Raw genomic sequence first — 25,085 nt, forward strand, 5'->3', positions numbered from 1 at the left:
GTCATGCGTGTCACGTACGCTGAACGCAGCCACAATAACACTGTATGACAGATGGATCGTTATTATTTTGTTTTTCCTTTTTTATTTAAAATATTCACGAAACTTGCTTACCATGTCATCAACCGATATTCCGATTCTCAAATATGTATAAGTGAGTGTGTTTTGACGTTTAAAAGCCTTTATAAATTAACTTTATCTTGATCTATAACGCGAGATGGGCGCCGCCATCTTAGTTTGCCCAGCAGTTCGCAGAGTCCTCTCAGTCGGATTTACAGCAGGTGAAATCATCAGTTTCTCCCGAAATATATGCAAGTAAGTGGCTGGTGAACTGGAAGAATAATAGAGTAAACTTTATAGTTACTTAGGCCGATTATGTGTGTCTGATATGAATAAATGTCGGCAAATTATATTTGAATGGATTGCTATTGCTGCTTCCACTGATGTCTGACACCAGTGTGTATTTTATAAACTCTAAATGTATTATTTTACTGGTGCTTATGCGTATGTAAATATCTGAAACCTTAAAAAAAAAAAAAAAAACATTATGTGGCTGAAAACACTGCATAGTTGTGATATATGCACGTCCGTCTCGCAGCCAAAGCGCGAAAACACAGTTTGAATCTGGCAGTTATGTGACGTCGCTGAACGTTCTAAATCCCATATGTGGGACCGTACGCCCAGGGGCACAGAAATAAAAATCCCATATGTGGGACCGTACGCCCAGGGGCACAGAAATAAAAATCCCATATGTGGGACCGTACGCCCAGGGGCACAGAAATAAAAATCCCATATGTGGGACCGTACCGCTGATTGACGTGAGGTTACAGGGTACAGCAAACCTCAGAGTGAGATCAGATCAAAATTTTAGTCAAGGTCATTTTCTCTGTCATGATTTTCTCTGGTTAAACCCCATGTTCAGATTTTGTTGACCTATACATAATTGTGTTTGTTATGATACTGTACTAAGGTGCATAATGCAACAATGTAGTATGCTTTCTGTAACAACTGATCCTCATTATTATAGATAATATTTGAGTAGGCTACATTGTACTGGAGCAATAAGCCTACTTTGTTTGGCAGTATACAAAAAAAAAAAAAAAAAAAAAAAAATAGAACACAATTACATCTATTTGTGGATCTTGTTTTATGTATTTGTATATAATTCCACATTTGAACAACATTAATTTTCAACTTCGCTCATTTCAGTATAGGTGGCGCTAATCGCCAGCAGGTTACGCGTAAAAAGCGACGAAGAAGACATTTAGACATGGCGATGTCCCGTGCAGTACTCATGCCGGTTCGGGCACTCATCGCTTTGAGGAGAAATACTCTTGAAATTAATAAAGACATCTGGTCAAACTGGACTTTTGTAAGTTCGTATAGGACTAAAACCGGTGTCATCCATAAACATCGCCATTCTCCGCCGGAAACACTTCACAAAGGTAAGATGTATGAGATCGGCGAACATCATGCAAAAGACTAATGATTCTCAATACGAGCTTTTTTTATTTCTGACAGTGTCGCAAATTTGCGTACAGGTCGTCCTGATCTTCTCCGAGAGTTTCCTCAACCAAAGAACCTCCTGTACGCCACACTGTCCAAATCACTGGGTCTGTCTGATCTGTCCCAGTACATCCAGTACAGCTGCACTGATGGAGAAGTCAAGGTTAGACGCAGCTTTCGCACCCTTGGCCAGCAGGGGCCAGTTGCATAAACATTGCCATTATGTTAAGACTGTGTCTTATAAGAGCTAGTATGACCAACTAATAATTAGTTTGGGGTAATCCGTCTTACTTTTCTGTATCAGATTAGACCAATCTGCGTTTTTATGTAACTGACTTTTCAAACGTTATATGAACAGTCTTAAAGAAAAAAGAATTGATGACTAACTTGTAAGACTCTTAGAATGAATGCATATTGGAATGCCCCGGGGTTTTCAAACGGGGGTTCGGGGAAATGTTTAGAGAAAAAAAAGGAAATAAAAACGCAAAAATAATATTATTGAAATAAATAAAAACCAAATTAAAATACAAATTTATAAAAAAAAAAAAAAAAAAAAAAGTAATTGTTTAGAATAACATGTGATATTAGTAAAAGTATAAAATAAATAATAAAAAAGTTTAAATTGAGTTATAATAGATAAAAAAAAAAAAAAAAAATCTCTTTCTCTCTCGGACGTCTGTAGTGTACAGTGCCATAGTGAGTAAAAAAAGTAAACTAAATATTCTCCAAATAATATATTACACATTATTTTTTTACAATATAAATTGGGTCTTAATACATAATTTATAGCTGCCTTTTAAATTTTAGGATGGGGGTCCCTCGCCAATGGAATGATCATATATTTAGGGTCTGTGGCATCCAAAAGATTGAAAATCCCTGGTCTGGACAGCTCATTCAAATGAAGCCGCATATTCTGTTTGATGAAATGCTACTGTGTGATGATTATGGTAATACCATTGTATTTTTTGTACACTTGCACTTTTATACAATGTCTTTTAGAGAGCAACTGTCACTCTTCATTGGCCCATGAGGATGGAGGCTGAGGGCTTTGGGTCTCGTAAACTGGAAGCAGAGTGTCAAGCAGCAGCTGCAGCTCTTTGTAAACTCAGAGTAAGTATGAGCTGTATTCTTCTTTAGTACTTCTTAAGATAATCTTGAGAACATCTTAGTGTACTGAGTTGAATGGACTGCTCTTTTATTGTGCTTTTGCTTCATTTTTGAAGCTCGAAAGCTGTCTTCATTCATTGTAATTTCATGAAAAGAGCATGGAAAACAGTATTCAAATTCATAATGAATAAAGAAATTCATAATGAACCCATAATGAAGGTTTTTGATGAAGAGTTTCTTGCTGCAACTCTTAAGTATATCATTTAGCATTAACCATTAAAATGTGAAAGTAATTTCACAAATAAGGTTTGTTTCCTGTGCTGTTTACAAAAAAAGATGATTACAGCACTATTTGTAGGTTTAGTAATCTTGACAATTGAGCATTGTGTCTTTAGGAGCTGGGAGTCCTTGGTCAAGGAAAGCAACCATCAGTAACAAGTAAGACAAGACAGAAAGGCAGGCAGACATCTGTCTGGGAAGATGTGTCTGTCCATGAGCATCTTGAATCTCTGCCTTTCCAGAAGAAAACATGGAAGGAAAGAGACCAAGGGTAATCTAATACTCTTCCTGAATACTGCATCTGAGTTTATCATTTCAAGTTTGTCATTCCAGTCATCCAAACATACAAATGAGATTGTAGTCATTAAATCATAAAGTACTTAGACTAGTACAGGTCCACTTTGGAAGTACAAACAGGGTACAGATGATGTAAACAGTAAACACAACATGCTAAGTATTAAATGACAATAAATATGTAGTGCAATCTAATGCAATTTACATTGGAATATGTCACTGACAGAATATGCTTGCAAGGATGGGCACTTGTTAGTTATGTAGTAAGCATAGCAATGTGCCTAATTAATATGTTCGAGTGATTTTTCCGTATTTCAAAAAGTGAAAGGGGCCAAGCACAGATCCCTAAGGTACCCCATTTTGTTTGGGACTTGTGCCCTGTTTGGAGGGTAATTGTTTCTCATGTGGATGTAAGGTATTTTCAACATTAACAGAAGCTAGTCAGTGATTTTTATTGCCATCTAGACCCATTAATGCAGGAATGTGGACAGGGATGATTCAATATACTACTCTCACATAAATTTGACACACTATTTTATATATAGTTGTTGTACATGTCTGTGCATTTGGTATGATCTCCATCTGTATCTGATATTTGATATGTTATAGGCCAATAGAAGAGGATCCAACAGTGACTGAGGCACTCTCCATATTTCCAAAGCCGAGGGCACTTCTTGGTAGTGTCATTCAGGTGGCCACATCATCCAGTAGAGTCAGAGTGAGTTAGAAACTGTTGTTGACCAGCACACACATCTGACAAATAGACAAAATAAGCATGTTTACATACAGATCACTAAGCTCATAAGTCCCAAAAATCAGTTTATTGAATTAACCAGTTTATATGCAAACCAGTAACCCTGCAACACAAGTAAACCGTGTTTATAAGACTTTATTAAAGGGGTCATGAACTGCGTTGTTTTATTGTTTTATAATGTTTTCTGGGGTGCACTTATAATGTTAGCATGCTTTTTACATCAAAAATTGTCATAATTTAGAAATAAAAGGCATTTTTCATACCCTGATTTTAGCCCTCTTATTTGAATGCTCTGTTTTAAGGGGGTGTCTTCAGTGTAAACGCCCACTGCTGTGATTGGCTAACATCTTTACATTTGAAATAGCCAAGTATTACTCTTTCTTTTAGCGCGTTTTTACTATTACAGCTCTCAAGGTTAACTAATCGTGAAAAGTGCTGCATTACATTTAGATCTTTGGCATTATATTTAGATTGTGGCATAAAAGGTTGCAGAGATGAACATTGTAGCTGATCACAGACATGTTGTTGAGCGCATGAAAGCAGTGATCTTGTCATTTCAACTCAATTTCTGCACACTAACAAATGCTTTTATCGTCACTAACCGTGCAAACGCGATATAACTAGAGATTTGTTGAATAAAACAGGAGTTTGGGCGCGAGTCCAGAACTCAGTCACTGATAAACTTGTGCTGTTTGATTGACAGCTTCAGCTTCCTAGCATAAGGATCCTTTGAAAGGTAATGTTATTTTTGTCCGGTTGTATTGCTCTTCTCTCCTCATCTCACTAACATGCCAGTGGGCGGGGCTAACGTTGCAACGTTGAAGTAGGCGTTGATTTCTTCTGCGGAGGAGGGGTTTCACCTATGGGCACATTCGTAGGGAAATTCGTTCAATGAGCCTGGTGTCAATAAAAGCTGTTATTTGACTAACAAGGAAGTTTTCAGTTCTGAAACTTACAGGATATTCTTATAGTACGATGACCTCTTATTTATCAAAAGCTCAAGAAAAAGTTGATTTCTCAATTCATGACCCCTTTAAAAAATCAAGTTATTCTGTTGTAGTGACATCAAAACCTAATCATTTGTGTATCAGAATAATTCCATGTGTTATGTGAGATGTGATGTTAAAAAGTAAGCAGTATTTTGACTGAACCACTACTTCCTATAAAGGACAACGGGTTAACACGTTTACATGACCCCATGTAATGTCAGTGTAAGCATAATCGGGTTAAGAACGTGCATGTAAACTCGCTCAATTTTTTCTTTTTTTTCCTCCGTGTTTCTGTTTCTCCGTTCTTCCGTGTGAAGGAGCTGCTTCAGTACAGAACTACTGGTGGGAAGGTAAAGACATGTGAGTTGACCTTACACTGGCCGGAGGAGATGACCTTTACAGCCCATGGCCGTCGTAGACTGGAAGCGGAGTCAAAGGCAGCAGCACTGGCTTGTCTCCGGTTTAAGGTTGGTGTGTAGGGCAAACACTCAGCAGATTATTGCGGAAATTAAAGCAGCTTCAAAACAATTAATGTGTAAAAAAAGTTATAGAAGTTAGTTTACTGTCAAGCAAATGTCCTGAACATTATTTATTTTATACAAAATACATATTTTACAACATGATTTGGACTCTAAAATTGCTAGAAAATTAAAGCCATATGCCTCTCCATGCTGTTCCAAATTTGAAGTTTGTGTCACAAAAATTGAGTCTCTTAAAGATTTTAAATGCCATTTCCATAGTTATGCAGTGTCGAATTTCATATTTTAGTGTTTAAGCATTCACATTATACCTAATTAATGATATGACAAGGAAAAAAGGGAATAAAAAAATAGAGCCAAGTATCTCGCTAGTCGCTACCAGCTGACAGTTAACAGGCTGACGAGTCATTTGTTGATGAATCAGACTACACAGGTCGCACTGTGTGTTTATTTTTGTGTGCTGTCGCTGCAGAAAATGTTGCTCTGATCTGTGCCACACTTGTGCTGCATCTTGTCAGAAATATATACAAGTTATGTCCACTAACAAACATGTTAATCTAATTTAATTTCATATTTCCGAGATGGCATGAATGCTCCACCATTCTCAGAAGCGCAGCTTTGAACGTCTCCTTGTAATAATACCACTAGCAGTTTTAAGTACCGAATCAATTTCCATAGTTGTGACATATTATTGATAACCCTTACTTCCTGTTTCAAAAGGAAGTAGTGTGCTTGTCATCTAGCACCAGTACTGATATTCACTACTTGACTGATATGATTATGCCCACAGGAACTGAAGCTTCTGGATGAGCAGAACAACCCTCTGACTCATGCCAGGTACCATCAAGAGGAGGTGCGTGAAGCTGGCGAGAGGCACAGGCGACCCTGCCGTATTGAAATACCCAAGGATATAGAACAGAGGATTCAAGAGTACCTCTCACAGGTGACATGCATAAGAATTCACATTGGACAGATCGGTATTTCACTTAGTACCAGGTACATAATGGATAAGCATTTCATAATTATGTATGTTAGAATATAGATGGGCATAAATTATTTTTATTTGGATGAATGTTTGGATATGAGCTCTGTTTAATTTAATTACAAGTATTACACTAAATTACAAGTTTTCAATAAAACGACTAGAGCTACATTTAAGTCTCACTTTTAACTCTGATTAGAGTTAAAGCTACACTATGTAACTTTTTTCCAAAATTAACAAACTTTAAATAATGAGCGTGTACATCATAAAACCCATCATCTTAATTCCTTTTGCTTTACCTTGAATCAATATTGCAAGCCTATATGGTTATATTTTAGAGCGGCCAGGTGTTTTCGTCATATCTATAAATAAAGGAAAGAAGGTCAGACTTCTATATGGATTGGAAGGTGTCATAGTAGCTTGAAGTCACAACAAATGAACCTCAAGCGAAATTAGTTAGCAAGCAAAAAGTGAAAGTGACAGTACCTGTAATGAAACAAGAATCAACACTGGCTTTTCAGAATGCGTTTAGTTTGCGTAGCATCACATTTGGTGTGCATTGACTAGGTTCACATAAGAGTGTTTTTTGTTGGTAACAGTGCCCTGTAACAATAGGTCTCTAAACCAGACCTATTTGGCTTAAATTGGCTATAAACAACCTACTAGCCAAGTTATAATAGTTTCCACTATTTTACCTTATCTGATATAAATAGCAATCATTATGTCTGTCATTAAGTAGACGTTGTTCACGGGCAGCCAATGAAGAACCTAGGCGGGTATTAGGCAAATGTTTTACCCAGTGACGTGCAGCCATCACAGAAGTGGGATTCCAATTCCTGACTCGTTTAGGCTGTTCAGAGTCCATTTTTTTATTTTGAGAGACAATATTGTCAATATCGTACACTTTCAGCTTCACAACTTTGCAGATCATTTACATTCACGGACAGCAATATTACACATTGCATGAAAGGTAATATTAGAAAAAGCATAATAGGGGCACTTTAAGTAAAAAAAAATCGTATTTATATTTTTTATGAACTGAAAAATCAAGAATAATGTAAAAATGTTTAGTAAAATGGTCCAGAAATAGACAAGAAAGAAAAGGGGACCTAGCTGATAAACAGAAGTTTAAAACAAGTGAAAAAAATCCACCAGTGCAGTAAAACAAAATATATTTTTATTCAAATTATTTACATTTTTGTAGCGTTATAACTTTTTGATATCTGTTTTAGTATCCAGTGGAGGCTGAAGTTCAAAAATTATGGGATGAAGAGGAGCAGCTTTCAGTTCAATCGTCTTCCATCAATACAGATGATGATGATGACGACCTCATTACAGATGCTATTACCAATAAGCCATACCGCACTTTGCGCCCCGAGGAGGCAGACAGTCTCAGTGACCACCTTCTCAGCCTGTGGATGGGGGCGGGGCCTGGACGAGGGGTGGAGCTTCCGGTGGACTCCTATAAACAGAGCGTGCTTGCGGCAGTGAAATCATCACAAGTCATTGTGATTGCCGGAGAGACGGGCTGCGGTAAGACCACACGGATTCCACGGTTCTTGTTGGAGGGGTGCGTTAGGAGTGGAGAGGGGGCGAAATGCAACATCCTGGTCACACAGCCTCGTCGGATTAGTGCTGTGTCTGTGGCACACCGTGTAGCGCAGGAGATGGGACCTGCTCTCCGCCACTGTGTGGGATACCAGGCAAGAACATAATTTAGGCCCTTTCAGTCTTTTTAGAAATATGTGCTTTTTTGCTTTGTCAAATTATCTATTTTTTAAATGTGTGTTAATTTTATGATGTGATACATTTGATATTAGTACGAGTTGTAATGTTGTAATTTTTGACCTTGAATTTTTAACTGGATCTTCCGGTGTAATGACTTCTATCTGGTGACGTATGCAGGACTTCACCAATCATTTAGTCGGCTTAAACCCCGCACCTATTGACACCTCCATTTTTAAGGGCAACACCCACATCTCAACGTCCAATCAACAATTGATGGATAGAAGCCAAGTTCCTGCCCATTCTTTCTTTTTTATTAACACGTTTCATGCGGATGTACAGCATAATACTTCAGTTTCACTGAGACATTAGTTATCCTTCAGACAAACAGAAGAACGTCCAAACATCCAAACATAAGTAAGCAAAAAACATTTTGAACATGTTTGAATCCAGTTTCTTATTATTTCTCTGTAGTTCACAAATACAACAAGGGCTGCTGAATATCTCAAAACAATTCTTTTAAACAGCTTAAAGGGTTAGTTCACACAAAAATGAAATTACTGTCATTAATTACTCACCGTCATGTCGTCCCAAATCCGTAAGACCTTTGTTTGTCTTCGGAACACAAATTAAGATATTTTTGATGAAATCCAAGGATATCTGATCCACACATAGGCAGCAACGTTGTTGGACCTTTTGAGGTCCAGAAAGGTATTAAAGACATCAATAAAATAGTCCACGTGGCTACAGTGGTTCAACCTTAATGTTATGAAGCAACGAGAATATTTTTTTGTGCAAAAATAACGACTTTATTCAACAAATTTGTCTGTCCCCTGTCATTCTGCTATGCTTTTTTTCGTTGCAGAGCTTGTTGTTACGTCCGAACACCGGTCACATGAGCAGCACGACACATGCGTGTGATGCTGACGCAGGAGCCGGCCAATAATGAGTTGGCGTTCGGATGTAAACACAGAACCTCTGCAAGGAAAATAACGTAGCAGTATGACAGGGGACAGACTAATTTGTTGAATAAAATTATTTTTTTGTTTTTGCACACAAAAAGTATCCTTGTTGCTTCATAACATTAAGGTTAAGCCACTGTAGTCACGTGGACTATTTTATCGCTGTCTTTAGTACCTTTCTGGACCTCAAAAGGTGCAATGACGTTTCTGCCTATGTGTGGATCAGATACCCTCGGATTTCATCAAAAATATCTTAATTTGTATTCCGAAGACGAACGAAGGTCTTACGGGTTTGGGACAACATGAGGGTGAGTAATTAATGACAGAAATTTCATTTTAGGGTGAACTAACCCTTTAAAGCTGGTGTGTCTAAACCTGCTCCTGGAGGGCCACTGTCTTGCAGAGTTTAGCTCCAGCTTGCCTAAACATACCTGCCTGGAATTTTCTACTACTATGCCTAGTAAGACCTTGATTAGCTTGTTCAGGTGTGTTTAATTGGGGTTGGAGCTGAACTCTGCAGGACAGTGGCTCTCCAGGAGCAGGATTGGACACCCCTGACTTAATCGCTCTTTGACTTTAAGGATGATAAATTACTATTTATTTTTAGTGTGTATTGCAGTTACTTGAATGGAGCCTTTTCATAGATTGTGATGCCTTTCCACAGTTATGAACATTGCATTTTTCATATTTCATTTAAAAAAAAAAGTATATACATTTATAATGCTATACTTGTTTTATTACCTTTAGCAGTAAATGACAAAAATTTAATTAACACTGCTGCGAGGATGTTTACAATACAATGGTTGAGGGAGTGACAGAAAATCTTTCTCTCTTCTGACTGCTGTAATCAATCTCTCAATATGTTTTCTCCCTCTTTTGGAAAGTTGTGGAAATGCAATCATGTTTTTTTCTTTCTTTTTTTTTTTTTTTTTTTTTTGGAGCAAATGCAAATACAAAAAGTTTTATTTTTCTGTTGTCTCCCATTCACCACTATAGACGGTTACCCAACTGATGGAGAAACCCAGAAATGTGAAAATGTGAAGTTTTTTTTCTTTACTTGAAGCTCCAAAAACTAGTACCATGACCTCAGAGTGGTGTTATTTTAGTATCATTGAGATCCTGTTATAGTTTGTATTTATATTTTGTATGTTTTTATTTTAATTTTTGTTGAAGCTTTAGTAATTTTGTTGTGTTTGTCATTTTTATTAGTTTTTTTTTTTTTTTTTTAATAAATGTGTCTAGTTTTTAATAACTTTTGTTTTACTTGTTTTAATACACATGCTAAATGAAAATGAGAAATGTTGATTTCAAGTAAAGTGTTTTTTTTTTGTTGTTTTTTTTATAAATGGTTTGTTTTAGTTAACTATGATAACCCTGCCTTAGAGCATATTATTTTATTAGCCCACCACATTAAAGTTTGTGTTTAGGATAGAAAAAGTCACCTGTCCCTCAAGTTAAGCATTAAAACAGATGTCTCTCATGCTTACAGGTGCGTCTTGAATCACGCCCACCTGAGCGTAGCGGTGGCGCTCTGCTCTTCCTCACTGTCGGCGTCCTCCTGCGGAAATTGCAGTCCAACCCCAGTCTCCAGGGCATCAGCCATGTAGTAGTTGATGAGGTCCATGAGAGAGACGTCAATACTGACTTGCTTCTGGCCCTGCTGCTCTCAGTCCTGAAAGAGAATCCAGAGCTGCGAGTGGTTCTGATGAGCGCGACGGGCGACACTCAGCGGCTGTCTCAGTATTTTGGCGGCTGCCCAGTGGTGCGTGTGCCTGGATTCATGCATCCAGTGCAGGCGAGGTACCTGGAGGAGGTGATGACAGAGATAGGTCGACCGTTACTGGAGAAGAGCAGGGAGAAGAGAAACGGACTGGTAAGTTCAGATGAAGGCTAAAATAAAGGCTCTGGTTTGGTTGTACGATTCATGTTTATGAGAATTTTAAATTGTGTGGAGACCACGGCTAAAAAGGTTTGCTTTTATTTTTTGCCTTCAAGGAAGAAAATGACGTCGCTCCTGATCTTGATCTGGTGGCTGATGTGATAGACCATATTCACAGATATGGAGAGCCAGGTAAAAATGATTTCAAGTGTGCACAAATCAGAACATTTTAGGCTGATGTGATAATCTTTGGGCCTACAGTATTTACTCTTTGTCACTTCATGCATTTTCTCTGATCAGATAGCTATAAGATTGTGAAAAGGCCAGCTGTAAATGCATTTTAAGATGGATTAGTCCTTGATATTGAAATCAGCTGAAATAAAATGAAGTGCATATCTGCTGCTTTTGATGACATGAACTCTTGACTTTAATTTCGATTGGCTATTCAATTAATGAAATTGTCTTGATAACTTTGGAAATTGCGTAGTGGCTTTCCAGTTTCCTGCATGCTTTGCAGAATAATATAATGAATAAATGTTAAAAATAAATGTTATTTTATTTGTTTATTTTAGTGAAGGGAAAGACCTGTTAGTGTTTAATGCTGTTATGTTTGGCATTTAAAAGAATTTCTGTAATGTTGAAGTTTTTGTGGTTACTACTGGGCTAAAGAGACTTTGTGAAGGTACTAACTCAGTGTAGTTTGTTGGTTAAACATAATTTAATTCAAAGTTGTCATAACTCAAAAGATTGATTCAAACTGTTGCATTAATTTTATTTATTTTTTTGAGCCAACATATTTTTTAGAGTGTATGTTTGCAAGAGCTCTGCAGTTTGGCACTCCAGTGAAGTCACGTCACGTTTAGGGTGTACTAGGGCTGCACGATTTGGAGAAAAAAATCTAATTGCGATTTTTTTTTTTTTTTTCTGGTTAAAATTGCGATTTGCGATTTAAAATGCGATTTTATAAAACAAATGAAAAAAAAACATTATAAACAATATCAGGCTTGTTTTGCTTGTTTGTAGGGCTGCACAATTTGGCCCGAAATTTTGTGCTAATATATTATTTTGACTAATTATTTGGCGTTCTTTTTAATTATTCTTCTTCCGTTTCTTCTTCTTCTTCCGATCTTGAGTCTATGGCAGCCCATAGAACTGTTTGCGGGAAAGTTATGAAATTTGGCACACAGTTAGAGGACAGTCTGATCTGTTTCCATAGCAAATTTGGAGTCTCTAACTCAATCCCTCTAGTGCCACCAGCTGTCCAAAGTTTCACTCATGTTTATGTTACTAACTTTTGAACCGTAAAATTTTTTCCTCTGATCATAAATTCTCATTGGATTCGGGGCATCATGCCGAGTCGAATGATATCCAATTTTCCCATATCGGCCATTTTGACCGTCGGCCATTTTGACCGTCGGCCATTTTGAATTTTGTGCTAAAATGCTGTATTTTATGAACGGATAAGTGTATCATTATGAAACTCGGTATGGGTCATCAGCACAATGCCCTGAAGGAGCCTGAGAAGTTTCAGACCAGCGCCACCTAGTGGAGATTTTTTTTTTTTCATATGCTTATAACTTTTGATCTGGTTGGCTTATTTTCACGTGAGTCACATCCTTAGACTCCTGAATCCTTGCCGAGTCCAACGATACCAAACATGTTAGGTTTTGACTTACGGTTTGTGCGGCGTGGTGATTTAGCGCTTAAAAAACGATTGCGAATATCTTTGAAACCGTTAGTCCGATCGAGACGAAACCAGCGTAGGAAACACGGAACCTAAGCTGGTTAACTATGTGTCTCAGCCCAAATGTCAAAATTTTGATAGGAAGTGGCAAAAAAATCAAAACAAAGTTGTTCATGGGTCATTTTTTATGATCTCATACATATAAATGTCTATAATTCCAAAACGAAATGAGATATTTGCACCAAATTTAATACACGCATGTATGGGGTCACCCTGAGGACACATAAAAAAATTGGTTGGATTGTGCCTCTTGGTGGCACTATAATTGAACAAAACATGAAATTTCCATTAACTACAATGCAGTATTATGATATAAAATGCTGTATTATATGAATGCATTCATGTACCGTTACGAAACTCAGGATGTGCCATCGGCACCATGCTCTGAAGGTACACAATAGGTTTTGAGACAGCGCCTCCTTGTGGTCAAATGTTATAATGAAATATTTAAAAAATGCTAATAGCTTTATATAAATGTGGCCTATTGTAATGAGACTGGTCTTATTAGATTCTGTGGGTCATGCTGAGAACATTGATGCCAAGTTTGCCATAGTCAGCATAACTAAGTCTCCACTACTTTGATTTTCTTTAAAATCACACTTTTTTAAACTTCTCCTAGACCATTGGTCCAGTTTTCACCAAAATTGAATCGTATCATCTTCAGACCATGCCGGCAAAAACCTATGGATTTCATGTTGATAGACATAACCTTTTTCCTATACTGCAGCAACGAATTCGAGGCATGATGCCAAAATCACTGAGTCTGTATCTCTGCAATGCTTTGAAATATTGACACCAAACTTGGCAAGTGTCATTGTCACCTCACTTTGACCATACCACATTAATTTGGTCACAGCGCCACCTATTGGTCGAAAGTGATGTACCAGTAAATCCTCATTTTTGATCATTTTTCAGCTCTTTTGCCTAAAATGATCTTAATAGGTCTTTAATTGTTCACTGTTGCAGTTGGTCTGATGCTGACAGCCATGTTGACTGGCTTATTGTGCCGTTTTTGTGCTTGGCCCCGTAATTGCTGCTTGCAGCTATATTTATTATCGTTATTGCTAAATAAAAATATTAAACCAAATAAGAAATATTACTATTGTAATAACTTTCATTATTAAAGTATTTAGCATTAGTATTTAATTATAAATATAACTATAATAATTAGAAATAATATTTAAAACTTGTATGAAAAAATGTGGGGTTACCTGTTAACATGCAAGCAGTATGTCTATAAATCATTAGAAAGGTCTAAGGATTTATTATCAAATATTATATTATTATGATAAAAATCTGTCTCAATAATTTCTTGTCAGGAGGTATGCAAAATCAAAAATCCACATATTTAATATCAAGAGTCCATGTATTTAATATTAACTCGTATGCATCCACTGTCCAAAATATTGCATCCAAAATACCCTATTCAGGTATTTTTACCCTGAATAGGATTGAGTGAGCTTTACTTGGCGCTAAACATGTCTGTTTCATACTGGACGCCGGAGTGCGCCCTTGAGCAGATACTCCAAATACTACAAACGCTGTTCCAGGAAATCCCCAATGGTCATCGCTGCTATCGCTGTGACTGAATAAAAAGAAGGTAGAAACGCTTTGATTGATTAAACATGAATAAAATAAACAGACGACTACAACAATACATGGTTTATATGTTTTCTTCAAGCCTTCTTGGGTATTTCTGTAATAATAAAGTATATTTATAAACCAATGCTAATCAAAATGCTATTTCAAACACTCAACTGATGTTATGAAGTGAGTTTGGAGTAAAAATACATTAAATGTTGTCTTTTGTTAGAAAAGAAGTTCATAAAGGCTTCTCATGTTTGGAAAGTTTGTATGTTTGACGTGTGTTGCTTTTTCTAATGCATTGCTCTCAGATGGAACGTCATTTACTACTGATCACAGAGCAGCTCTTCACTAACACCCTGTGTATATATTTATATAATTAAAAATCACAGCCTTTGCAATGCCATAATCGCACTAAGCCAAATCGCGATTCGATTTCGATTGATTAATCGTGCAGCCCTAGGGTGTACTCACACTAGGCATAGTTGTCTTGTACCGAGTCTAATTATCCAGACTAATTATAAACCTAAATATACTCAAATTAATTGAAAAGTATACCATCCAAGTAGTAAAAGAAGATGTTTGTTGTCATAATGATGACAGTAGCACACACGAGTAGTAGCTGTTCCTTGCTCCGGCGCGATTAGCGATCACACTACATGCGTACCGCGCCAGGGCACGGTACAGAGCGATCACACTAGTCAAATGAACCAGACTTTGGGGGTTAAACGTGCTCTGGCATGGTTCAGATTGCCTAGTGTGAGTACACCCTTATTTATATAGCATTTCTTATACAATAGATTGCTAGAAAGCAGTTTAACAGTGTTCAACATGAAAATACATTGTCAGTGTCTCTTTCAATTAGAATTTCAACTTCAGTTTCTACTATAAACAGGGTGTCCGAGGGACATTAAAAAGTATTAAATTAGATTTGATGATATCTGCAAAAACCCTGTATAAAGCAGCTCTCCAGTGTAGACTGAACAGAAGAAATGAACAAGAGAATATTTCCATGTCAAATAAGGCGGAGCCTCAGAGCCACACCTACCTATTACGTCATCGCCACACAGACCAATTGTAGTTTTATACAATTGTATGTTTACCAGCCAGAACAAACTTTTCCTGAAAGTTCGCTTTGGCAAGCTGTTTTGAAATCCTGAAATGAACACCAAATGAACTTCATTTTGGCATGATTTTTTTTTTCCGAAATGACATCACACTAACAAGTTACGTTCTTCGATTTCGAATATATCAGGGGTATATCAGGGCTTTTTTTATTCCTAACCTGCTACACAAGTTGCTACATTATTTTAACTTTTCCACAGTAAGTTTGGCATTAATATAATTGTATATGACAAATTAGGTAGTGGAGTTGTGGTGTGCCTTATAAGAAATTGCACATAATAAAAAAAAAAATCAAATTGTTTCAGGTTTGCACTAAATGTCAGTGGATAATAATTCCTTTAAAGTGACCATTAAACCCAAAATCCTGTAATTTACTCATCTTTATGTTGTGATTTATTTTGTTCTGGTGAACAGAAATTTTTAACTCTTCATTTAACTAGAAGATATCACCACATCACATCACATTACACTTTATTTCAGTCAGAATTATTGTCGGCCTAAGTAAACATAATAAGAATACAGTAGGAATGAAAACTGTAAGAGAAACTTGCTTTAAAACCATGAAGTCAAACAATATTTGTGTCTCCTTCAAATCTGAGTCTCCTTCACACAGGATGGAGGTCAATCTTGTTTATGAAGATATTGATGTTTATCGCAGGGATATATGCAAATAAAATCAGATGAAGTGGAATTTATATTTTATATTATATTTTTTGTCATTTGCATTACACTCTAACCACATCTGTCAAATAATATAAGTATAATATAAGTTTAGTGCCTCTTTTTTTCCCCCCATTAATTATATCAGTAGTAATTAAAAGGGACACAAATGGCAGAGTTTCCTGAAAACAAACCACACTATTAGAAGAAAAGGTTCTACATAGAAGCTTAAAGGGTTCTTTCTGTTAGGCGCTTCATAAATAGAACCTTTTAGTGGTTCCCATCATGGGATCATTTTATGGATTTAGTTTTAATTGATTAATGTTGTTTTAATTCAGAAATTATCAATTAAACATGAAGGTATTATGCAGTCATTTATGGCATTTCTCCTTATATTGAACCTTTTTTGGCATAGGGAGTTTTTAATAAGTCAAGAACCCATGGTTCTATATAGAACCACATTTTTTCTAAGAATACACATTCTTTCATATCAGATGTTAAATGTTTGTGTCTGCTTAAGCTTTTGCTCTTCTCTCTGGTCTTATATACTGACTAACTGTGTTTGCTCTGTTCCAGGTGCTGTGTTGTGTTTCCTCCCAGGATGGCAAGACATTAAAGTTGTACAACAGAAACTGGAAGAAAAAGCTGCTTGCAGATCAGGCTCACAGATGATTTTACCGTGTAAGCACTTTATCTTATAGAAGATCCTGGGACCTTTCTAGATCACACCACACAAATTAGTGGTCGACAGCTTGTGTTTTTCAGCAGCTCTTTCAGTCTTTATTTAAAATGCACAAGTTGCAAAGTTTGAGTTAGAATAGTCTGCAAGAGCATGATTATAACCACAACAAGGATGTGAAAATCGACTAGTGAATAGATGAGTTTACCTGTTTGGCTGATGACGTTTAATGACAACCTCTGTAGTCACATTTAGCCACATGTTATGTTAGCAACCACTTTTTACAAGACAAGTAAAAGCTTTAAAAATATCACCAGGGGGTATTACTGATGTATTTCATATCGTAGAATAAAATGTGAAAATATCTTGAGCTTGTGTTCACTACAGACCTTATTTCAAGCATTTAACCAAAAACCCATTGACTTCAGGATGATGGAAATGGAAGTGCTAAAATGTGAACTTTCCAGGTTTCAGCCAACAGAAATATGTGATTACTTTATTTTAAGGTGTCGCTATAGTGTAATTATGCATTTAAGTACTGAGTGATATTAATTAACATGTACTTACCATTGGGTTAGGGTTTGGTTTAGATTTGTTGCATGTAATTACGCATAATTAAAGGGTTAGTTCACCCAAAAATGAAATTTCTGTCATTAATTACTCACCCTCATGTAGTTCTACACCCGTAAGACCTTCGTTCATCTTCAGAACACAAATTAAGATATTTTGATGAAATCCGAGAAGTTTTTTATCCTCCATTAGTTTTGTAGTAAAAACATTGTTAAAATAGTCAAGGTGACTACAGTGGTTCAACCTTAATGTTATGAAGTGACGAGAATACTTTTTGTGCGCAAAAACAAAACAAAAATAACAACTTTATTACTCATCTGTTTATGAAATACATGCCAATCATTTTGAGAACATGCTTTCACTGTTTCTACTGCAGTGCACTCCAGTATGGCTGTAGCAGAGCAGCAAGCTGTGTTCCAGCACCCTCCAAAGGGACTGCGAAAGATCGTGCTGGCCACCAACATCGCTGAGACGTCCATCACCATAGACGACATTGTGCATGTGGTAGATGCCGGCTCTCAGAAAGAACAGAACTACGACCCCAGAACAAAGGTCCTTCCCCCTGCTTTAAAGTTGATATGAAACGGAAGCTGCGCTAGTCTTTTCTTCCCTATTGTGACATATATCCAAATGAAACAGCTTCTCAAACAAGAACAAATGTAGGGCGGGACTTGATTTTGTCCATGTGGAATTGATTAAATAGGTGTGGTTTGCTATTGGTGGATCTCATGTGAGTGACAGGTTGCATCAGAGAACAGTTGTCGCTACAAGAGTTTGGGGAAGTTATTTTGATTAAAGATTACTTGAATTTAAAACAATAATGATGTGCACGGATAAATAATTTATAATAAATACTGCAATATTCCATAAAAAAAAAACAAGAGTTGTCAATTTTGATTTCATGTTGACTTTAAAGTTTTAAGAAACTCCCATAGCACTAAGAGTAAAGCCGTTTAAAGATGATTGTTGTGCTGTGTTCTGTGTTCTCAGGTCTCTGGTCTGAACACGGTCTGGATTTCACAAGCAAACGTTACTCAGCGAAGAGGAAGGGCAGGCCGCTGCCAACCTGGACATGCCTACCACCTTTTCCCACGAAAACAGCTCGACAGCATGGACACGTTTCCCATCCCTGAAATCCTGCGCACCCCTCTGGAGAGCGTGGTCATTCAAGCCAAGATTCACTGTCCAGATAGCAAAGTGAGGGAGCAAACAATGTTAAAATCTGCTGGAAAAGCATTTTTTGTCACTGTGTTTACAGAATAGCGGTTTCGATCTACTTGCTTTAAAATTTAGAAAAGAGGCTTAATTTTGTCAGTTCTCTGCATAGGGTGTGTCAAGATCAGTTTATTGGATTGGATTGAAAACAGTTATTCTTCCTCATGTAGGCTGTGGACTTCCTGTCACAAGTGCTTGACTCCCCAGACAGACAAGCAGTGAAAGTTGCTGTGAAGAACCTAATGGAAATTGGTAAATGTTTTTCATTTTTTTCAGTAAAAGATGGAGAAAACCCCCTCATGTTAGTTACATCATGATCTATATATATTATTTTTCTTTTTATATATTACTTACTTTATTTCAAGTAAAGTTTTTTCATGGCTTTAGTTTAGGTTTTAGTTAACGATAATATCCTTGCTTTAAATGCTGAAATGCATTTTAAACCATGAATCACAATGCTATAATTGATAAACACACACATACATTTCACCACCCCATCACAATTGCATGATTGTTGATCTGAACAGATGTCATTAGCAGTACTTTTTTTTTTTTTTTTTTTTTTTTTGGGACTAAAAACCATAAGTTTTTTCATGTCGCTGTTCTGTCATGTGTAGAAACTCTTGCTTTTCTCACACTCAGGTGTGCTGGACGGCTCAGAGAATCTGACTCCACTGGGACAGCGCGTGGCCTGCATGTCATGTGACCCACGGTTGGGGAAAGTCTTGGTTCTCTCGGCTCTGTTTTCTTGTGTTCTTCCCATTTTGTCTGTGGCAGCCTGTTTGACACGAGATCCCTTCTATAACAGCATGCAGAACCGGGCCCTCGTCTCAAAGGTCAGTGAGCCACTTGAAGAATTGATTCTGTTTGTCTGTAGTAGCATTCACTCATGTATCAATTTTTTTTCTGCATGAGTTCACTTTCTTGTGTTAATATATACTCTTCCTCTCTGTAGGCCAAGACAGCTCTGAGTGGTTCCAGCTGCAGTGATTATCTGGTCTTCAGTCGTGTTGTTCAGAGCTGGAAAGAGCAACAAGGCAAGGAGAGTAAACAGGAGTTTCTGGACAAATATACTCTGTCCGGAGCCAGTCTGCGGTTTATACATGGTGAGACATTGTGTACGAGTCCCTCAATTCACCCTTCGCCTGGAATTTGATTGACAGGTGATCTGACCAATCATAACACAGAATCAGCCATTTTGTCCAACAAACAAACCACACAGGAGAGTTAGTAGATTAACGTTGGTGGACTTGAACTTGAAAAATGGTGTGTATTGACGTCAGTTGAAACAACATACCTTCTGATGTTCATTCATGTACTGTATATTTGGTGCTATAACTAGTAGGAAGAGGTGACTGGTTCACACACCGCTTGAACTGACTCGCTACAGCGATCTGTCATGACACATTAAAGAGCCACAAAACTGTATTTATTGTTTGAATTTCTTAAAAAATGGAAAATTTTTAAAGGTGAGTTTTGTTTCATACCAAAAGTAACCTGCTCTGTCTTGTCTGTCGGCGCGTTGTCAGTGTCCTCTTTCCTCCGCGACACATTTTTTGCTGTGTGAGAACATGTGTGGCGTGAGAGCGCCATGGCTTGTTAGACGTAGCAACAGTAACTAAGGGTGGCAGTTCTTTGCGAAGGGTCACTTGTCCTCGGTTATTCTTTTGTCTTGTGGACTAATCTGTAATGTGAAATACCTTAGTCAGGACTGTACTAAATAAGAAATGCATGCAATTTTTATGATGCCAATAATCATTTTGCAAGAGGTATGTAAACTTTTGAGCACAACTGTATGATGCTCACACTCATGGTGGGCATCTGTGTGGCTTCACTAGTCAGTTGGTCAAGAATCGCTGACATGAAACTCTTCACATGTATACACTATATGGACTGCTAATTAATGAGTTGCAGATGGTGATGTACTGATACTGAAAACAAAGATGGACACAAAATGAACTTGCTTTGGCCATCATTATTATGAGTATACAGGTGCATGCTGAGTCCATGTAAGGAAACATGTTTCCTTGTACTTTAATGTGGCATAAAACCAGAACTTTTAAATACACTTAAACTTTACTGTTTTGTGAATCAAGGCATGTCTTGATATCTGCAAAAATCAGAAAGACAGATAAATAGAGATGAGTGAGTGAGACTGCTTTGTGCAGATCGCTTTGGCGTAAGTCAGTTTGGATGAAAGCAGCTGCTGAATGAAAAAGTGTAATTTTAGATATAAATCTAAACTCTGGCAATGTTTTGTTGATTCTTCAACCAGTTCCTTGACTATACTTACTGAAACCAAAATACATAATAAAATGGAAATGGGTCCATAAAATAAAAATAAAACCATAAAAACCATTCTAGAAAACAAAACTGTAATGTAAAATTAATCTTGAACCTGTGGCAGAATGAAAACGTTTTGTTTTCAGCCAAATTTTTGCCAGAATTGACCTGGATGAGTAAAAACCTTCACTTACATGTCTTTTAAAGTTCAGACGGAGAATGCATTTACATTTCTTCACTGCCTTTTATAAATTGTGCAGTGGCCATAAATTGCATATTTGAAGATGTAGTGTAAAATGCCTATTCAGTTTGATGCTGTTTTAGTCATTTTTAGCCATAGTAAAAAGAAAACTGTCTCTTAAACAGGCCTGATGCAACAGTTCAGTGAAAATTTGGCTGATGCTGGACTGGTGGAACATTCTGCTGAATGTCTGCGTCTCTCCTCTCATCTGAACCAGCACAGTCAGCAGGAGCAGCTCCTTAAAGCAGTGCTGGTTGCGGGCCTTTATCCTAACCTCATACAGGTACCACTCACATTTCATATATACACTTTCAGATACTGTATACAGTATGCAGAACACACACACACACACACACACACACACACACACACGTATAGTATCAGGCATTTATATGATACTTATTTTCTAAGAAGATCATTTCAGACGTTTTAGGTTGTTGTTGTTTATAAAGATTCAAACCGATTCATGAAAAGTATTGTATGAAAAGTAGTGCATTAACTAAAAAACTATTGCACTAGTCAATTTTGTTTTGACTAGTGCAAGCCTGAAGCGTATAGTTTCACTGTGTAAATTCTATTTCCTTATAAAACAGGCAAAGCAGTGCAGATTTGTTATTATTGGTCACAGCACAAAAAAAACCAACTGCCTATCTGCATCAGGCACAATTTCTGTCTAGGTGCATATCCATTAATAAAATATCTGAACTTTACCAGGTGAAAAGAGGCACAGTAACAAAAGGTGGAAGATTCCGGCCAGAAAATCTTTCCTACCGTACAGAAAGCACCCCTGTGCTGTTGCACCGCTCCTCTGTCAACAGGTAAATACATGTATAGAGTCAGATAGAGAGATTAATAAAACTGCTGGTCTAAATGGATAGATTGACATTGCTGTTTTATTGTTTGTATTGTTGTAATATGAATTTCTACAGAAATTTTTTTTTTTTTTTAAGGCATGGCACATTGGGCATTACAGGAGAGATTTATTCTGTATTTAAAGTCCTATCCTGAATCCTGACTCTATTCCTCTCTCTATTTTTTTATTTTTTTGCTACTGCTACTTTCACAATCTTCATTGCAGATTCATTTGCCTAAGATTAAGCAACATGATTCTTGTTGTTCTGTTAAGTTGAAGTCAAATGTTGTGTGTCATTTAGGGGAAATCAGAGTATCTCGAGTCGCTGGCTCACGTTCTTCTCTGCTATGAAATCAAATGGTCAAGTCTTCATTAGAGACTCTTCAGTGGTTCATCCACTCGCTTTGTTGCTCCTGACAGACTGTGACCTCAGCGAAAGAGGTAATGCAATCCCTGCCATCACCAGACAGTTGGATCTAGGATTCTGATAATTATTCTATGGAAGCTTGTTCCCGCCACAGAAGAAAAACAGACAAAAGTGTAATTGCGACTTATCTTTCTAAACTTTTTTTCTTGCAATTGCAAGTTTATATCTCACAATTCTAACTTTAGAACTCTCAATTCCACGTTTATATTTAACAATTTTGAGCAAAAAGTCAGAATTGCGAGAAATAGTCAGAATTGCGTGTTTACATCTCACAATTGCGTGTTTATATCTCACAATTGACTTTTAAGATATAAACTTGCAATTCTTACTATCTCTTACTATTATTTTCTTTTTTTTCCTCTCAGTATTGTGAGATAAAAAGTCGCAATTACCTATATTTTTTTTATTCCGTGGTGGAAACAAGCTTCCATATTATTCACTTCATACTGAAATATAATGTAAGCTCATTTATCAATGCATGTTTGCTCTGAAACGTTTTGTGGATACAGTGGTACTAATTTTATTTTATTTTTTAAGTTCTTGGAGATCGTGTAGAGGTGGCATTACCAGGTCATACACTCATACGATGGGAGTTTTCTCCTCACGTCTGGGAGTTACTGTGGGACCTGCGCACTTCCCTACAGGCCATGATCCACCGCAATCTTCGACCGTCTGAATGTGAATCCAACTCCAGCTTAGACAGCTGGAAGGACACTAAGCTTATTGGCTTATTAGTCGACCTTCTGAATAACACAGATTCAGAAGCTAGCAGTGATCAGGATGACTTCAACAACAGCACAGACAATGTCAAGGCTGATGGTTTTTAATGTACACATATGTCTGTGGTACTGTAAATTCATTGATGTTTTTCCATTCCAGCCAAACAGCTGAAGACAGTCTGGGTAAAGATTGTGTAGTATGGATCAAACTCTCTCCTGTCAGAACACAATCATACATGTCTGGGGCATGTTGACTCAAACTGCTTAAATTGCACTAATTAAAAGTAATTTATTTAAGTTAAAAGAACAGTGATATTTTTTCACTAGTATACTATGTAAAACATTTTTGCACAAACATATTTCATGGAGAATAAAATCTGAATGTTTGAGAGACAAATACTTGTAGAATTGTGTCTAAGGGTGTATGAAAACCACTGTAATACTAAAATAATGTCAATTAAAGCAATGAAAGATGTAAGGTACAACTGGGCAAAAGGCGCATTTTATTTTATTTTCCCTTTTAACCACTAGATGGCACAAAAACTTGCCGTAGCACTTTCCAAAACATCCACTTTTCAAGATGCATGTGGAAATGTGGCACAAAGTTGCTGCTGTGCAAATTTGATCTAATATTTGATGTTTTTTAAAAATGTTGTAGATTTAAGTAGCAAATGAGAATTGCTACAATTATTGACTATATTTCAAGACAAAGGTCTTCAGTATTATTTTTTGTTCAAGGTGATTAAAGCAACAGTTTTTTTGATAACGGAAGAATATGTAAAAGTATGGTATTTGAGGTAAAAAGTGCATCTGCTTTTGGGGATAAAGTCCCCATAATTAACATAGTAATAGATTTTTCCATTTGTTGACATGACATTGTTAGATTCAGATGGTAAATATATTAAGTTGGGTGTCCACCTTAGAGACAATCACATATTTATAATGAAACAATCATATTTAAAAATATATTAATCATATCATATAATTTATTGTTACTACTGTAAATCTATATTAATTCTCAGAGCATGCTCCTATTTGTTCCACGGTCTCGTTTGAGGTGTAGTGGAGACCGTGCTTTTTCTGTTGAGGCTCCTGCACTCTGGAATGTGTTGCCATTATCTATAAAATCCTCGTCAAGCATGGACATTTTAAAAAAAAGACTTGAAGACTTATTTTATCATGCTTTTGGCATTTGATTAGGTCTGAGAATTGTGATTGCTTGATTTTTGTGGTGTTATACTTTATTATTGTATGTTTGTATGAATTTTAGAGTTATTTACTTTTTATGGCTAGCACTTTGGTCCATTCTAATGGTTTTGAAAGTAATTTATAAATAAAAGTTGTGTTGAGTCCACAACTAAGCAAGTCAGAGGCAACAGTGGCAAGGAACCTACACTTCATTAGTGATAGAAAAGGGGGAAAAAATCATTGGGAGAAACCAGGCTCAGTCAGGGGGTCAGTTCTTCTCTGGTCAATGAACGAACATGGTGTGATTATGATTCCAGGCTGCATCACAAGTCAGATTGTGGATTGATATCATTCAGAATATTTTATCCTTCTGCTTGAAGATCGGGATACATCATCACACCAGCATATTGAGGGAGGAGGAATTGAAGCATAGGGGTCTGTGCTGAACAATGACACTATTTTTAGAGCTGCTTTACAGCAGAATTGAACTCTGTTTGCATCATTAAATCATTATTTTCCTGTTTATCACTGTAAAGCTGATTTGAAACAATCTGTATTGTATAAAGCACTATATAAATGAAGGTGACTTGATTAGCTAAAGGTAGGGTAGGTCATTTTCGGAGAGGCTAGCAATAGCGAGCTAACTTTGAAAGCATAAGATCCCACCCTCCCTCCCTTCAGAGCATTCTACAAAGCCATGCCTCATAATCTTGCTTTAAGTGTGTACAGATCCGTGGGTACTAAATTAAGTACTTTTAGAAAAGAACAAGCATCTAAATAGTATTAGTCAATTACCTTTGTCTAATGACCATGATTGGCGAGTGTGTGACCTTGAGACCCACGT

The 25,085-nt window shown here is 36.9% G+C and overlaps 1 protein-coding gene across 2 annotated transcripts; it reads left to right on the forward strand.

Moving 5' to 3' along the window:
• Nucleotides 1-1,232: 1,232 nt before the first annotated feature.
• On the forward strand, nt 1,233-23,538 carry dhx30 (DEAH (Asp-Glu-Ala-His) box helicase 30). Of its 2 annotated transcripts, none has more exons than XM_051876257.1 (20): nt 1,233-1,442; nt 1,539-1,666; nt 2,503-2,613; nt 3,006-3,160; nt 3,793-3,901; nt 5,244-5,393; nt 6,196-6,348; nt 7,620-8,090; nt 10,564-10,947; nt 11,070-11,145; nt 16,643-16,747; nt 17,692-17,867; nt 18,306-18,512; nt 18,701-18,782; nt 19,173-19,366; nt 19,486-19,636; nt 21,180-21,337; nt 21,769-21,872; nt 22,209-22,348; nt 22,872-23,538. In XM_051876257.1, the coding sequence occupies exons 1-20, from the start codon at nt 1,268-1,270 to the stop codon at nt 23,159-23,161; spliced, it is 3,519 nt and encodes a 1,172-aa protein (XP_051732217.1). In that variant the 5' UTR covers nt 1,233-1,267; the 3' UTR covers nt 23,162-23,538. The 2 variants fall into 2 exon arrangements, with proteins under 2 accessions (XP_051732217.1, XP_051732226.1); XM_051876266.1 differs by having other exon boundaries at nt 1,289-1,442; nt 1,519-1,666.
• Nucleotides 23,539-25,085: the final 1,547 nt, after the last annotated feature.

Source organism: Ctenopharyngodon idella, chromosome 2 (genome assembly GCF_019924925.1).
Source record: "Ctenopharyngodon idella isolate HZGC_01 chromosome 2, HZGC01, whole genome shotgun sequence".
NCBI lineage: Eukaryota > Metazoa > Chordata > Actinopteri > Cypriniformes > Xenocyprididae > Ctenopharyngodon > Ctenopharyngodon idella.